General features: G+C 55.3%; 1 protein-coding gene across 1 annotated transcript; it reads left to right on the top strand.

The window, feature by feature from the left end:
• The first annotated feature begins 58 nt into the window (after positions 1-58).
• Positions 59-9,883, top strand: ALOX15B (arachidonate 15-lipoxygenase type B). Its single transcript, XM_060133498.1, is given in 15 exon segments — positions 59-205; positions 286-508; positions 768-849; positions 4,059-4,181; positions 4,481-4,584; positions 5,874-6,046; positions 6,284-6,430; positions 6,531-6,734; positions 7,771-7,857; positions 8,241-8,410; positions 8,599-8,720; positions 8,818-8,917; positions 8,994-9,040; positions 9,043-9,164; positions 9,574-9,883. Coding segments are annotated over 15 exon segments (2,031 nt in total). The 3' UTR covers positions 9,754-9,883.
• The last annotated feature ends 5,553 nt before the right edge of the window (positions 9,884-15,436 follow it).

Below are 15,436 nucleotides of genomic sequence, written 5' to 3'. Positions count from 1 at the left end.
CTCTGGGCTGTGCAGTTACGTCGGATGAGCAGCAGAGAGCCAGACTCCAGCTGTCACCATGGCTGAGTTCAGGGTGAGGGTATCCACTGGGGAGGCCTTCGGGGCTGGCACGTGGGACAAAATGTCTGTCATCATCGTGGGGACCGAAGGAGAGACCCTGCCACTGCCCCTGGACCATTTCGGCAAAGAGTTCAGCGCCGGCGCTGTGAGTGTGGGGTGGGGGTGGGGGCGGCGGAGGAGGGAGCAGGAGAGGCGGTGCTCTAGGATACTAAACTTGCCCCCCAGGAGGAGGACTTCAAGGTGACGTGCCCCCAGGACGTGGGCCGGGTGCTGCTGCTGCGCGTGCACAAGGCTCCCCCCACGCTGCTCCGTCCTTTCTGGCCCCTGGCCTCGGACGCCTGGTTCTGCCGCTGGGTCCAGCTCACGCCGCCCCGGGGCGCCCCCCTCCGCTTCCCCTGCTACCAGTGGCTGGAGGACCAGGGGAGCCTGGTACTGCGGGAGGGGACAGGTGAGGGGGACACAGGAGGGAGGAAGGGGCTGGTGTATTGGGGGGAAAGGCAAGGGGAGTGGAGAGGTGAGCCGGTGTGGCCGAGGGGGAGGGACAGGGAGTTTGGGGGAAGAGGGTGGGGTGGCAGTCTGGTGTGGGAGAAACTACTTATGGGGGCAGGGGATCTGGTAAGGGGTGGCTGGAGTGGAGGGGAGAGCAGCTGGGGCCGGAGGTCAGGGGGCTTTCTCCGTCCTCCCCACCGGCTCCTCTGCTCCCACAGCGAAGATTTCCTGGGAGGACCGCCACCCCACCCTCCAGCAGCAGCGCCAGGAGGAGCTGCAGGCCAGGCGGGAGACGTACAGGTGAGGAGGGGGTTACTGGGGGGGAGGCGAGTTGCCAAGGGGATGAGGGTCAGCCTCGTTCCGCTGGTGTTGACGCGGCCTGAAGTCCCTGCCTGGTCCTCTGTCCTTTCCAATCACAGCATCTCCAGGAACTCGTTAGAAATACAGTTTCTCAGACCCACCTCATAGCTACTGAATCAGATATTGAGGGTGAGGGGCAGCAGTGTTGGTGTTTTTGACTTAGGTCTAGTTGATTTACAACGTTGTGTCCATTTCAGGTGTACAGCAGCGTGCCCTGGGTTGTTTATTTGCAGATTATATTCCACTATACGTTATTACAAGATACTGGCGTCAGCTTAATAAAAATGTGCAGCATGACAGTTGTGGGTTAAGTTTTATTTGGGGCAAAATGAGGACTACAGCCCAGGAGACGGCATTTCAGAGAGCTCTGAGAAACTGCTCCACAGAGGTAGTGGGGAAAGTCAGTACCTATGTGATTTTGGTGAAGGGAGAGCTCTTGCAGTCGAGCACATATTTTGTTTTGCAGAAGGTTTCTAATAGTCACGAAGAGCAGTCGTCACCATGAAGGATTTTAGTGCTTTTCTGGATATGAGGTGATACGAGAATTGGGTTCATAAAATCATATCTATCTGAAAACCTGTTCTGCCCGTTTTGCCCAGAGCACAGAATGCCTCATTTCTGCTCCCCACCCTGAACTCCTTTGGGAGTTGAAAGTCAGCAACTGCAGCAACACATGATTTAGTCCTTGTCCTTGTAGAGGAGGATGGCAAGGGCCAAATTGTAGTTGACGCTGGATATATAATTCCCTGTAGCGATAACAGTAAATCCTTGTTGCTAACAATATTGGGTTTTTTTTTGTTTTTTGTTTGTTTTTTTGGGGGGGCTGCGCCTGACCGGAGATCAAACCCAAGCCGCCTGCATTAGGAGTGGGGAGTCTTAACCACTGCCCCACCAGGGAAGTTCCGCTAGCAATATTGTTTTAACAAGCCTTCCAGATGACTCATGCCCACTGAAGTTTGAAACCCACTGCTTTTTCTTTTTTTTTTTTTGCGGTACGCGGGCCTCTCACTGTTGTGGCCTCTCCCGTTGCGGAGCACAGGCTCCGGACGCGCAAGCTCAGCAGCCATGGCTCACGGGCCCAGCCGCTCCACGGCATGTGGGATCTTCCCGGACCGGGGCACGAACCTGCGTCCCCTGCATCGGCAGGGGACAGACTCTCAACCACCGCGCCACCAGGGAAGCCCTGAAACCCACTGCTTTTAAATGCCTCACTCTTGCTGGAGTCTTTCTGGGTCGCTGGCGAGGACTTCTAAGGCAGAAAGCCAGGGACCACACGCGCGAGCAAATGTTCAAAAGGTCATGGTCTGGCCAACTGGGCTGCTGTCTGAAGAGCGGGCTGCAGGCTTGCGCTTTAGGTCTCTGGGGGCACAGCAGCTGCAGGCTTACTTGGCTCCTGGTGATTCCACGTGCATTGTGAATTACATCCCAGAGAAAACCATGGCGCCTAATCCGCCAGCATCAGCCCCAGGTGAGGGAACAGATGGAGGGAGCTGTGTCTGTGGAGTGGCCTTTCTTCCTTTCTTGGCAAAACAAGGACACAGGAGTCAGGAGACGCAAGGCCGGCCTAGGCCCTGCCGAAAGGAGCTGTGAAATCTTAAGCAAATTAGTTAACCTTTTTGATCCTTAATTTCTTCTGCAAAAGGAGCTAAGAATACCAGGCTGATTTGTGTTATTAGGAAAAACAAATGAGAAGATGGTTGAGAATGTAGCTTGTCAGCTGCAAAGCCCTGCACACGTGTGTACCGAGGTTCGTAATGCCCCTCAGTTACCTCTGATCCAAGTGGCTACGCCCTCAATACTCAGAGTGAGGTCTCACGTCCACAGGGTCGGCATCACCTGGGAGCTTGTTAGAAATACAGGGTCTTGGGCCACCCACCCCAAACCTACTTGATGAGAATCTGCATTTTACCAAGATCCCTGGGGGAATTAAGTTTTTGTGCATTAAAGTTTGAGAAGCAGGGTTTGGCCACCACCTGGTGGCAGTGTACTTTAACTGCAAATTGTGCTCTGAAGTTGCCTGTTCAAACCCAAAGGCAATGACGGAATGAACCAAAGAATGAATGAGGGAGGGAATGAGAGGATGACTGGCTGGGGGTCCTCAACTTTGCAGGGACATGATTTTACCATTTCACCTAAAGGTCTTCAGGCTGTGTTGCTTGCTGGATAAAGGGATTTAAAGAGGCTAGATCTCTTTAGGCCAGGCCAGAGTACATTTCTGGGCTCCCCCAAGCTTTGGAGGCTGAAGTGTGTCTCCACGGGATGCCTGCCAAAGGCAACTGACGCCTTCCTGTGTTCCCACCTTCAGGACAGCCTCCGCTCTGTGAGGCATCTGTGTTAGTCAGGAGTTTTGTGGTTGCAAGAACGATAACAGACTCCAGCTAGCACACAGAAAAAATGGGAATGCGTCAACAGGTCACAGAAGTGAGGGCTGGAAGCGTAGCCAGATCTTACGGGCCAGAAGCCAGGGTGACTCTCCCCCTGTCTCTGGAGCCCCCTAGATGCTTCTCTCTCTGGCTTCACTTTCCTCTCTCCCTGCAGAACAGCTTTCTTTGGTTCCCAGTCCACGCAGTGGAAAATGGCCTTTTTTTTTAAATAGCAACTCCTTTATTTTTAATTATTTTTAAAAATTTATTTATTTATTTGGTTGTGCCCGGTCTTAGTTGCGGCAGGCAGTCTTCTTAGTTGCGGCAGGCAAACTCTTAGCTGCGGCACGCACATGGGGTCTAGTTCCCTGACCAGGGACCGAACCTGGGCCCTGTGCATTGGAAGCACGGACTCTTCACCACTTCACCACCAGGGAAGTCTCCCAGTCCTGGTGTTTATGTGCTATAACCCAGATATCCAGAGAGAGATGACCTCTGGTCCAGCCCCAATCTCCAATTCCCTGGGAAGGATTCTGATTGGCCTTGCTCTGGCCAGGTGCCCAACCCTGGACCAATCAACTGACCAGGGGAGAACATGGCTGTGGGAACATGGCAGCTCTCCCTGCGGCCTTGAGGGTGGAGGGGAAGGGCAGAGCCCAGGAAGACCCCTGTTTGTGGAAGGGGGCTGGCCCTGACCAGGGCCTCCAAGGGGTCTGCCACTCCCTCTCCCTAGTCAGTGGTTTTCCTGAGGCTTCTATCTGGCTGCCTCCCTGGTCCTCCCTCCAGCTGGAAGACTTACATCCCAGGCTGGCCTCGCTGCCTCAACGAGGAGACCATAAAAAACCTGGACCTCAACATCAAATACTCTCTGGCAAAGAACATCACCTTCTACCTGCGAGGCAGCTCGATGTGAGGATGCCCACCCTCTCCTGCCCCTGGGCCTCAGGTGTACGGGTACCCCTGCCTTCTGCCCTCCCCCACTCAGCTCCCCCACCATCAGGGATGTGGGTCACACAGCCCAGCCCAGGGCACGGCCTCTGCTCACCACCTGTTCCAACAAGGTGAGGATGACCTCAGGGGCAGTGACTACCACGGCCCCCCCCCCCGGAGGCTGGTTCAGGACCCCAAGATGGATAAGCTTAGCCAACGCGGGCGGGTCTCCCAGGGCCTCTTGCCTCCCTCTCCCCACTTTTCACATCTTCTGGCAGGTTGGCACATCTGAAACTCAAAGGGCTGCTGGACTGCAAGGGGCTCTGGAAGAGCCTGGAGGAGATGAGAAGTGTGTTCAACTTCTGGAAGACCCCAGCCGTGGGTGAGGGGCTCCAGCCGGGGCTCCAGACCTCTTCCCTGGGGTATCAGCTCTCCTGGCTGTCAGGAATCTCAGAAAACCAAGCGCCAGTTCACTGTGTGACCCTGGGCAGGCCCCTGACTCCCACGAGACCTTACTTTCTCCTCAGACACAGAAAAGGACGTGTCGTGGGGGCACCTCTGACCTTCTAATGCCTTGTATCCATCAGACACTTGTTGGGCTACTACACATGAGACACTCGCTTAGGGACTGTGGACACAGTCCTTGCCCCCACAGGGCTCCCAGTTGAGCAGACAAGTAGACATTAGGCTCAAAGGCAAATAATGAGTTTCGCTTATGAAACCTGTGCATCAGCTCCAGTGAGAGTGTGTAAAAGGGGGACCTGGCCTAGTCCAGCTAGGGAACTCTCTACGGAGGTGACTTTTATGCTGAGACCTCAAAGTGGGGAGGTGTCAACAGCGCCAGGCATGGTGTGTGAGCGCAGAGGGTGCTTCAGGTTCGGGGGGGGCGGTCCGGTGCATGTGAAGGCCCTGAAGATGGAAGGAGTGGAGACCTTTGAGGGGAAAGATGCAGCTGTGGCCAAAGGGGATTGAGCCAGGGAAGGAAGACAGGAGGCGAAGCAGGAGACGTGCATGGGCCCTGGGCCGTGCAGGACTGTGGAGGCCGTGGCAGGAGCTCGGGCCTTTCCTAAGGGCAGTGGGACCTTCAACCAGCTGCCAGCTGGGGAGTACTGTGGCCAGATATGCCGTGGGGAGGGGGCTGTTAGGGGACAGGAGTGCAAGCAGGAGGACCAGTTATGAGGCTCTGGCCGTGGTCAGCAGAGGATGGAATCCTCAGCGAGGCAGTGACAGCAGAGATGGAGTGGACGTGTAGAGCAAGAGCTACTGAGGATGGAGAATCGGTGGGACTCGATGGGCGGAGGATGGGGGGAGCTGCCGAGAGGACTCCGGGCTCTGCCACCTGCAATCCAGTGGATGAAGGTGCCATTCCCGGGATGCCAGGCAATGGGCTGGGGACTGGGCTAGAGCAGGAGCCCATGTTCAGCCTCCGATATACTATGTTTGAGTCATGGGGTTGGAGATGGCAGGTAGATGGTGGGACTGGTGGGCTGGGGACTAAGGTTTGCTGTTTGGTGAACTGAAGCCAAGGGGTCAGAGGAGGTCACCCTGGGAAGTACTGCATGAGAAGAGAGGGGAGCACAGGATGGACGCAGGAGAAACGCCACAATGGCGCTCAGGGGGAGACCCCTGGGCGCTGGGGTGACTGGTCCCATCTCCCCTGCCCCCCTGCAGAGTATGTGTTTGAGCACTGGCAGGAGGATGCCTTCTTCGCCTACCAGTTCCTGAATGGCCTCAACCCGGTCCTGATCCGCCGCTGTCGCCACCTCCCAAAGAACTTCCCTGTCACTGATGCCATGGTGGCCCCAGTGTTGGGCCCCGGGACGAGTCTGCAGGCTGAGCTGGAGGTGAGGGGCACAGGAGTCCTGGCTCTGCACACCCCCATCTCAGTGCTTTGGGCCCATCCCCTACTGGAGAGGAATAACACCCACATTTGTTAAGGACCTACTGTGTGCTACGTGCCAGGAACACCCTCTCCCGTGCACAGTATCCTGGCTCTGAATCCTCTCCCCACCCCCCTACTCCCCACCTTCTGCCTTTAGAAAGCCAGATGGCAGCCCTGGCTCCCCTTCTCTCTCCCGCAGAAAGGGTCCTTGTTCCTGGTGGATTACGGCATCCTCTCTGGCATCCGCACCAATGTCATTAATAGGAGGCCTCAGTTCTCCGCGGCCCCAATGACCCTGCTATACCAGCGCCCAGGGTGTGGGCCCCTGCTGCCCCTCGCCATCCAGGTCAGCAGCCGGGCAGGCGACAGGGCAGGGGCAGGGAGAGGTCTGACTAAATGGTTGGCAGACACTCAAGGCTGCCTCTCCCCACTGGCCTCTCCTATAGCTCAGCCAGACCCCTGGGCCCGACAGCCCCATCTTTCTGCCCAGCGACGACAAGTGGGACTGGCTGCTGGCCAAGACGTGGGTGCGCAATGCCGAGTTCTCCATCCACGAGGCCCTCACACACCTGTTACAGGTACACCTGGTGGCCGAGGTCTTCACCCTGGCTACGCTGCGCCAGCTGCCTCACTGCCACCCACTCTTCAAGGTCAGTGGCCCAGCAAGACGACCCGGACTGTGCTCCAAGCCTGCAGGTCGCTGCACCTGGGCCTGCCCTTCGGGGTCCTATGCCGCCTGTCCCCACGTGGCCCTGTCCTTTCAGGCTGAGATGCCGAGCCCCCATTCTGCCTCAGCAGCATCTCCCTGCACAATTCCCCTGAGAGGCTGCTTTCCAGCGGGCCCTGAGCTAGGGTGAGGTGATGAGGACGGGCGCGAGGGAGAGGACCGCATGTGACAGCAGGCTATGCCCCAGAGAGATTCTCTTCTTACGGGAGCTCAAGACAACAGCGATCACAGAAGCCCAGCTCCTAGGAAAGGAGAGACCTGGGGCTGAGAGATGCCAAAGTGTGAACATGGCTTTGACCAACAGGTTTTCTGCAGATAGCTGCAGGGTGGGGAGCCCTGGGAGGGAGACCCGTGTCTCTAAGGTGGGCTCTGCTAAGCCTTCAGATGGCCCAGATTCATTTCCTCCAGGGACCTGGAGCATCTCCTCTGTGAAGATGAGGGGTCCACAGCTACTCACATTTTCTGATTCTTCCTTAGACAGTCTCCTGGGTCCTGATGCAGGCCCTACTCTGTCCTCTTCAATCCAGGCTGATTCTTTCTGACAATCTACAGCTCCCAGGGCCTGGCACTCAGACGTGGTCTCTAGGGGACCATTTCACATTGCCAGGCCCGCAGGCCCTGGTTATCACGGTGCTTTGCCTGCCTGGGGTTAGGAAATCACAGGAGGCCAGAGCTGGAGGGATTCATAGTGCTGTCCAGATCAGCCCTCTCATTTGCCCAGTGATCTGATGCCCAGAGAGAGGAAAACACATGCTCAAGGTCACAGAACAGGATGCTGGTGGACCTTAGCCGCCATCACTGGGCCTGGAGCCCTGATCCCTATCCCAGGCTGCCCTCTTGTCCCTGTCATCTCTCTCCATGTGTGATTGACAAGCCTGGGTTCCTCTATGGGGGGGGGGCGGGTCTGGGGCCACAGAGACCCAGGCTTCGCCTAGCTCTGCCTTCTCTGGCCCTTACAGCTGCTGATCCCACACACACGGTACACCCTGCACATCAACACGCTGGCCCGTGAGCTACTCATTGCCCCCGGGAAGGTGGTGGACAGGGTAAGGACTGCTTTAGGGAGGGTGGGGATGGGATATTCCTGCAGTGTAAAGAATCTGGGGTCTTGGGCTTCCCTGGTGGCGCAGTGGTTGAGAGTCCGCCTGCCGATGCAGGGAACGCGGGTTCGTGTCCTGGTCTGGGAAGATCCCACATGCCGCAGAGCGGCTGGGCCCATGAGCCATGGCCGCTGAGCCTGCACGTCCGGAGCCTGTGCTCCGCAACGGGAGAGGCCACAACAGCGAGAGGCCCACGTACCGCAAAAAAAAAAAAAAAAAAAAAAAAAAGAATCTGGTGTCTTGGGGTGGGAGTGGCCCTGTCTCCCCAACCACTATTACCTCCTGCTTCTGGGGCAAGGGCTGTGGTACCCAGGAGTCCCGTTTTCCAGTCCACAGGCCTTGGCATTGAAGGTTTCTCTGAGCTGATACAGAGGTACATGGAACAGCTGAACTATTCCGTCCTGTGTCTGCCTGAGGATATCCGGGCCCGAGGAGTTGAAGACATCCCAGGCTACTACTACCAGGATGATGGGATGCAGATCTGGGGTGCAGTGGAATGGTGAGGGGGCCAGCCCCAGAGAGCTGGGGCCTTGGGGGACAGGAAGGAAGACTGGGAAGGAGAAGGAAGGCCCAGGGAGGCGTCCACCAGGAGGAGGGCCGGACGTTAATAGCACTGGGACCAGGCGGGGGCACTCCTCAGAGAGGGTCGGGGTTCACAGCTGGGATGGAACCCCGTGCACCTTGCAGCTTTGTCTCCGAAATGATCGGCATCTACTACCTGAGAGATGAGTCTGTCCGCGATGACAGTGAACTCCAGGCCTGGGTGTGGGAGATCTTCTCCGAGGGCTTCCTAGGCCGGGAGAGCTCAGGTAGGGGGACCTCGGTTCTTAGGTCCTACCCTCAGGCCACTGCGGCATTGTCCTCAGGACCCTGGTAGCCCCGTTCCCAGCCCAGCTCTCCCTGCAGGCGTACCCTCCTCCCTGGGGACACGGGAAGCCCTGATACAGTATGTCACTATGGTGATATTCACCTGCTCGGCCACGCATTCCGCTGTCGGTACAGGGCAGGTGAGAAGGGTCAATGCCAGGGTGGCGGGACGAGGGGGCCGGGCTCCTAGCCTCACCCTGCCCTCTCAGCCTTCGGTTTGACTTCAGTGCCTGGATGCCCAACCTGCCACCTACCATGCAGCTGCACCGCCCGCCTCTAAAGGCCAGGCAAGCCCGGAGAGGCTCATAGCCACCCTCCCACCAGCCAATGCCACATGTGATGTCATCGTTGCCCTCTGGGCGCTGAGCAAGGAGCCTGGAGACAGAGTGAGTGTGGGGCTGGGAGCCAGACCAGGCCAGCCCTGGGGTAAGGGAGGCGACACTGTTTACTCTCCCTGACCCACACCCCACTGTGCCATGAGACCCCGGTGAGTCTTCCCAGGAGGACACGAGGGCATTGAACATCTCACAAGGGGTCAAATGGCCAAATGAGATGATGCAGAGTCACCCTTAGCTGCAAGGGCAACGTGTGATATGTTCCAGTGAGGCCGTCCCCTTTAAAACTCTCACTTGAGCTTTCATCCCCGAGAGCTGCCTGCAGTAATCATCACTGTTCGGGGGAGGGCGCACGGGTGAGGCTCAGTCGTAGGCTGCTTCAGGTCCCCCAGGGTGGATGGCTAAGGCGGGTCCCGGCTGCAAAGCAGCCCCTCCACCCAGCCTTGTGTTTGGTTCCCAGCGGTCCCTGGGCACCTACCCGGACGAACACTTCACGGAGGCGGCCCCGTGCTGGAGCATCGCGGCCTTCCAGAGCCGCCTGGCTCAGATCTCGCGAGACATCCAGGAGAGAAACCAGGACCTGGAGCTCCCCTACACCTACCTGGACCCTCCCATCATCGAGAACAGCGTCTCCATCTAAATCCCCTGGGGAAAAGGGCCCCACATGACATCCCTTTGACCCCATAGCTCTAGGCTACCTGCCACCCAGAGAAAAGGACTCCCCAGAAAACCAGGCCCCTATATGCCCCTGCTGGGTCTGGTGTAACTCATCCCCAATACACCGCAAAACAGAAACAAAAAAAACCCCCAGAGAATAAAAGCTCATTGGACAGCACCACTATGCCTTTTGAAGACTCCAAGCCTCAAAGTCCTGCACACCCACAGCCCCCTGGAAGGGTACCACAGGGGGAACACAGTCCTGCCCCCAATCCCACTGACCACAGCTGACTGGACCTAATGGTCATGCGGCTCAAGGGCAGCCCTCTTCCAGACCGTCCAGCAGCATAAGGCGTGGCCCGCCTGAAAACTGCTCGAGAGGTTGATGGTGACCTATGGTCCCAACTTTAAAATGAACAACCCACTGAGAAAGGGCCATGGGAAGCAGGGCAGAAGGAAGATCTACTGCCGGGGACTTGCAGGCAGTGCCCACATATGCTTTCTAAAAAAAACATACCCTGGGACTTCCCCGGTGGCTCGGTGGTTAAGAAACCGCCTGCCAATGCAGGGGACACGGGTTCGAGCCCTGGTCTGGGAAGATCCCATATGTGGTGGAGCAACTTAGCCTGTGTGCCACAACTACGGGAGCCCACATGCCTAGAGCCCGTGCTTCGCAACAGAAGAAGCCACCGCAATGAGAAGCCCGTGCACTGCAACGAAGAGTAGCCCCCGCTTGCCGCAACTAGAGAAAGCCTGCGTGCAGCAAAGAAGACTGAGCACAGCCAAAAATAAATAAATTTTTAATTTAAAAAATAAATAAATACTACATTAAAGAGTGATAAGTGCTGAAGAGAAGCTATAAAGCAGGGAAGGATAATACAGTAAGTCTCCTACACACGAACCTTCAAGTAGCCAACTTTTAAAGATGCGAGCATGCTTTCGCATATCCAATCACCTAAGTTAGCTCCCGTGTCTGGTATATATTGTCATGTCCCTGCATCCTCTGCAAGTGGTTGTGTTTTGGTGTACTTTACTGTACAGCGCTGCATAGAGTACAGCAGTACAGCATCTTTATTTCAAGCCCAGGTTGTCCGTTAGCGTGCGTAAAAGCAGTGGTGATGTAGCTGGTACTGCTGAGAAGCGCCAGCTGTTGTACTGCACTGCTGTGCTTCTCAAGGTACCGTCCTGTAAGATTAAAAATGTTTTCTTTATGTTTTGTGTTTGTTTATATATTATTTGTGTGAAAAATATTATAAACCTATTACAGTACAGTACTGTACAGCCAGTTGTGTTAGTTGGGTACCTAGGCTAAATTTGCTGGAATTAGGAACAAATTGGACTTATGAACGTGCTCTCAGAACACAACTCATTAGTATGTAGGGGACTTACTGTATAAAGTATAGGGGAGCAAATTTAGATATAGAGTAGCCAGGCAAGAGCTCTTTAGAAGGGGACTTTTGAGTAAAGGTATAAAGTGTGGTCGACTCCTTCCAACCACAGGGCCTTTGCACATACTATTCCCTCTCCACCTCTTAGACCTGGTTAATGTTTCCTCTTCCTTCAGATCTTAGCTTGATAATTGCTTCATCAAGAAAGACCAGGTTTAACTCTTAATGGCTCCCAGAGCACTGTAGATGGATGGATATCTTTCTTTTCCACTAGATTAGACTGTCTGTAATTTGGTTTGGTTTTCTCCCCACCTCCAGGCACAGTACCTGGTAACTGGGAGATTCTCGAAACACGGGTTAGTGATGAGGACAAGATCAGGGTTGGGAACTGAATCAATGATGGGATTGGAATTAGGATGAATATTCAGTAAGGATGAGATGAGGGGTAGGAAGTGATGTGAGGGCGGGGAATGCCTTAAGGGGATGGAGGCAGGACAGAGAAGAGGCTGGGGATGAAGGTCATGCACATGCTTGTGACTGGCAGAGCTGTCTCATTTGCCTGGTCACAGTACTCTCACGGGCTGTCAGGCCGGTCAGGCCTGCCCTCCTGGGCTCTGCTCAGCCACCCTGATGACCCTTGTGTGATGCGAGGAACTTGATGATTCAAATTTGCATCTTAAGATGAAAATTTACCCAGCCTCCTGCCTTCTAGCCACTGCCCTTCTCTTGAGACTGTGCCCCCAGGGGGCTGCTAAGGCTCTGTAAGGAGCAGGGCCAGTGGAGGGGGGAATTGAGGCTCAGAGGTTTGGGAAACTGCACTTCCAGGCCCCTCTGGGATGCTGGGTCCTGGAGGAGCAGGGGTGAGAGGCCCAGCCTTAACCTTCTAATCCAGCAGTAGCATCACTCTGTGGGGGTGGGAAGGAGGCAGGGGCACACAGTCAGCCTGGAGGGGATTGTGGGAGGGGATTTGGAAGAAACAGGGGAGGGAGCTGATGGTGTAGAAGAGTTTGGGCGCCATTTTCCAAATCACAATCCATTCTCAATAGGTGTCCCCCAGCCAACCCCTCTGTCCCAAAAACAGTAGGAGTGGTGGCTCCAGGTTTGATCAGGGCTCAAGTCTGGAGCGGAAATTAGGTCCCCAAGGGAAACAGATGGAGATGGGGATGGTGGGGACGTGGATGTGGCCGGGGACATGGATGGGATTAGGCACGAGGATGTAGATGGAGCGCTCCCCAGTTACAACCAAAATGTGGATGTGTGACTCTGGGTAGGTGCTCATTGGGCTGAAGAACTGGTTCTCCTTGACCAGGGGTGGACCCGGAGAGCAGGAGAGGCCCCAGGGAAGGATGTGAGCTCGCTGGGTTGGCTCACAATGAGCCACCCACACAGGAAGCTGAGCCCTCACTGCTGGGGCACCCACCCCACCCCCACCTTGCCCCACCCAGAGCTCTGCAAGGCAGGGGAGCAACCCCTGGAGTCCCCCGCCCCCCAAGACAGAGGGAAAACAATCAGATTGGGTCACTCCCCTACTGTAAGCCAGAGCTTAAAACCGTGTTTCCCTTAGAGTCAAATCCAAGGACTCAACTGTGGACTATAGGATCGTGCATGACTCAGCTTCCATCCACCCCTGGGTCACCTATTGCAGCCACTCGGGCCTTGAACGCACACCCTTCAGGGCCCTTGCACTTGCCCTGTCCTTGTTTGTAACACATTTCCCCCCAGTCTCAACTCAGCTGTCACCTCCTCAGAGTGACCTTCCCTGATCACCACATCTAATGCTCCCCCCCACCCAGGTCATGCTAACACACCACCTGGTTTCATCTCCTGACTGCACTTGCAACCATCTGAAAGGATGTATTTGTTTATGTGTTTGTTTATGTGTTTTTTGTCTGCCCCCATAAGCCAGTTGAAGTAGGGGTCATGCCAGGGGAATTGACAGCCGCGTCCTCCACATACTGTCTAGGGAGACAGGAGCCATGAGGCAAGCAGACCCCAGAACGTCAGTGCTGGAAGGGACTTTCCCGGTCTTCACGTTCCTCCCATTTATCTGAAAAATCTGGGCCACTGAGGCTGAGGGACTCGGAAAGAGGGCTGGTATCTTCTCTTTACACCATACCAGCTGCCCTCCAGACTTACGGAAAAGCACAGAGGGGGTCCAGGGTGCAAGCTGAGGGACGCCACCTGTCTGACAAGGCTGGAGCTTTACATGGGCCCCCTCCCCACATCCTGTCCCCAGAGGCTTCCAGAGCCCACGGAGGATCCTACGTGTGGCCAGGTGTGTCTCCCCAGTAAATCTCCCTCCAAGCTGGCTTTCTGGGGAAACAGATTCCGGTGATCCCCCCTGGTTCCACCCTCTCTGGCTCTGGGACATTTGCAGACGAGGCATGTCTTCTAATGCTAACTTTGGTGCAGGCCAAGGAGTGTCCGTCCTCTTGGAAAGACAAGCTGCCTGACTGTGCCCTGACATCCTTCCAGCGTATCCCGGTCCTGCTGTTCTAAGTCAAGGCCCAGGTTTACGGGGATGGCACATCCAGCCTCTGCTATAGTTATTCTAGCCACAAGGGGGCGCCGTTGGGTATGTCTTATTCCTTGATTTTGTTCAAAGGCGAGCAGAAACTGGTGATTTTGGCTAAATTCTTAGGTTGGAATCTGCAGGTGAGACATCCCCAAACACGCCTCTTCATGCACAATGCCATGGGGATCCTATTCTCGCAGTATCACATGTTCAGGAAGTGAAAATCCGATCTTTGGCAGAGCCAAAGTCTGCCCCACGTCCACTCCCCAAAGACACTGTGACCAGGGTTTGGTCGGGTACAAAATTTGACTCCGGAGGCAGAATAGGTAAGGGGGGCTAGATCTGAAGTCTAGGGAAGCAGGAAAATGGGAAGGTTGGGTGGCTGTGGAGAAAGATGTGGATGACTGGCTTGAGGGCTGCACAAATCTCAATTTTTAAGGGCTACAGGGCTGGAAGGGAGAACATTAGACCCCCCAGATTACCATCTGTTTCAGTCAGGGTGGGTTAGATTATGCTGCAACAACAAATAATCTCAAAATCTCAATGGCTTAACCCAGCAAAAGTTCATTTCTCACTCAGCTCCATGCCCAGCTCAGGTCATCATGGGGCTCTGCTCTAGTCCCTCAGAGACAGAAGCTGATGGAAGCAACATCTCATCACATGCTTCTAGAACAGAGAGGTAGAGAGCAGAGAACTCTGGTGGGCTCATGCCAGCAGTTAAATGCTCCAGCCTGGAGATGACCACATCACTTCTGCTCATAGCTTGTTGGCCAAAACTCATCCATGACTCCACCCATGCACAAGAGAGCCAGAGGTTGAATCCTCCATGTGTCCAGAAGAGGAACCAGATCTCAGTGGCAATGCTAACAACTCCCACACCCAGAAGCTGAATTCTCAGGCTTTGCAAAATACCCACTTTTTTGTATCGGCCCCTTGAGTCTGGATATCCCTTCACCTTCTGATGGATAACACACTCTGGGAGGTGAAGGAATGTAGGACCTGGCTAGGTGGTGGGTTGAGCTGGGAGGCTTCCTGTCTCCAGAGCAGGTGATCCAGGGATTCATTGCTGCTCTTTCTTTCTCTAATCCCCTGGTTCCCCATCCACCTACACGCACACAGGAACAAAAACAAAAATGAAATGGGAGCCAAGTATATTGATTTTTATTGAACTTACTGGGCTCAAGGACAAAAATGGTGGGGAATGATAGTGGGGATAGGAAAGAGCTGGGGAGAGACTCCACACACACACGCACACACACACACACACAAGCCAGGGAGCCTGGCCCTGAGAACTACAGCTAGAGGTACAGGTAAGCTGGGCTCTAATTGTAACCCTCTCCCTAAAGATGCTGGGGTCAAAGTGGACCACATGACAGATCCAGGGCACACATCCTTCCTTGGCCAGTTTCCAGGCTCTTCCAAAGAAGGAAGTTGCATTGGGTTGGTCCTAGGATGGGAGGAAAGTGGAAACAAAGAGGCAAAGTAGGAGAAGGAGTTTTGGAATGGGGAGGACTGGGAAGGCGCCCTCAGAGTCCCAACCTGGGCCCAATGGGAGGAGGAAGAGTTTTCACAGAAGGCGGGAGTAGGCTAGGCTTTCACAGGAGCCTGCCCAAAGTAGGGCAAGGGGTGTTGGGGTTCCTTCCTTTTGAAGGGCCTGTTGTGCATTTGACTTTAGCCAGCGGTTTCTCACCCTGGACACCGCTGTACTGGCAGCTCAGGGCCCAGTTCATGTGATGCTAGAGCCGCCGTGGGTGGAAAAGGTC

This window comes from Lagenorhynchus albirostris, chromosome 20 (assembly GCF_949774975.1).
Source record: "Lagenorhynchus albirostris chromosome 20, mLagAlb1.1, whole genome shotgun sequence".
NCBI classification, from domain to species: domain Eukaryota; kingdom Metazoa; phylum Chordata; class Mammalia; order Artiodactyla; family Delphinidae; genus Lagenorhynchus; species Lagenorhynchus albirostris.
This window is presented reverse-complemented; position numbering and strand designations above follow the sequence as displayed.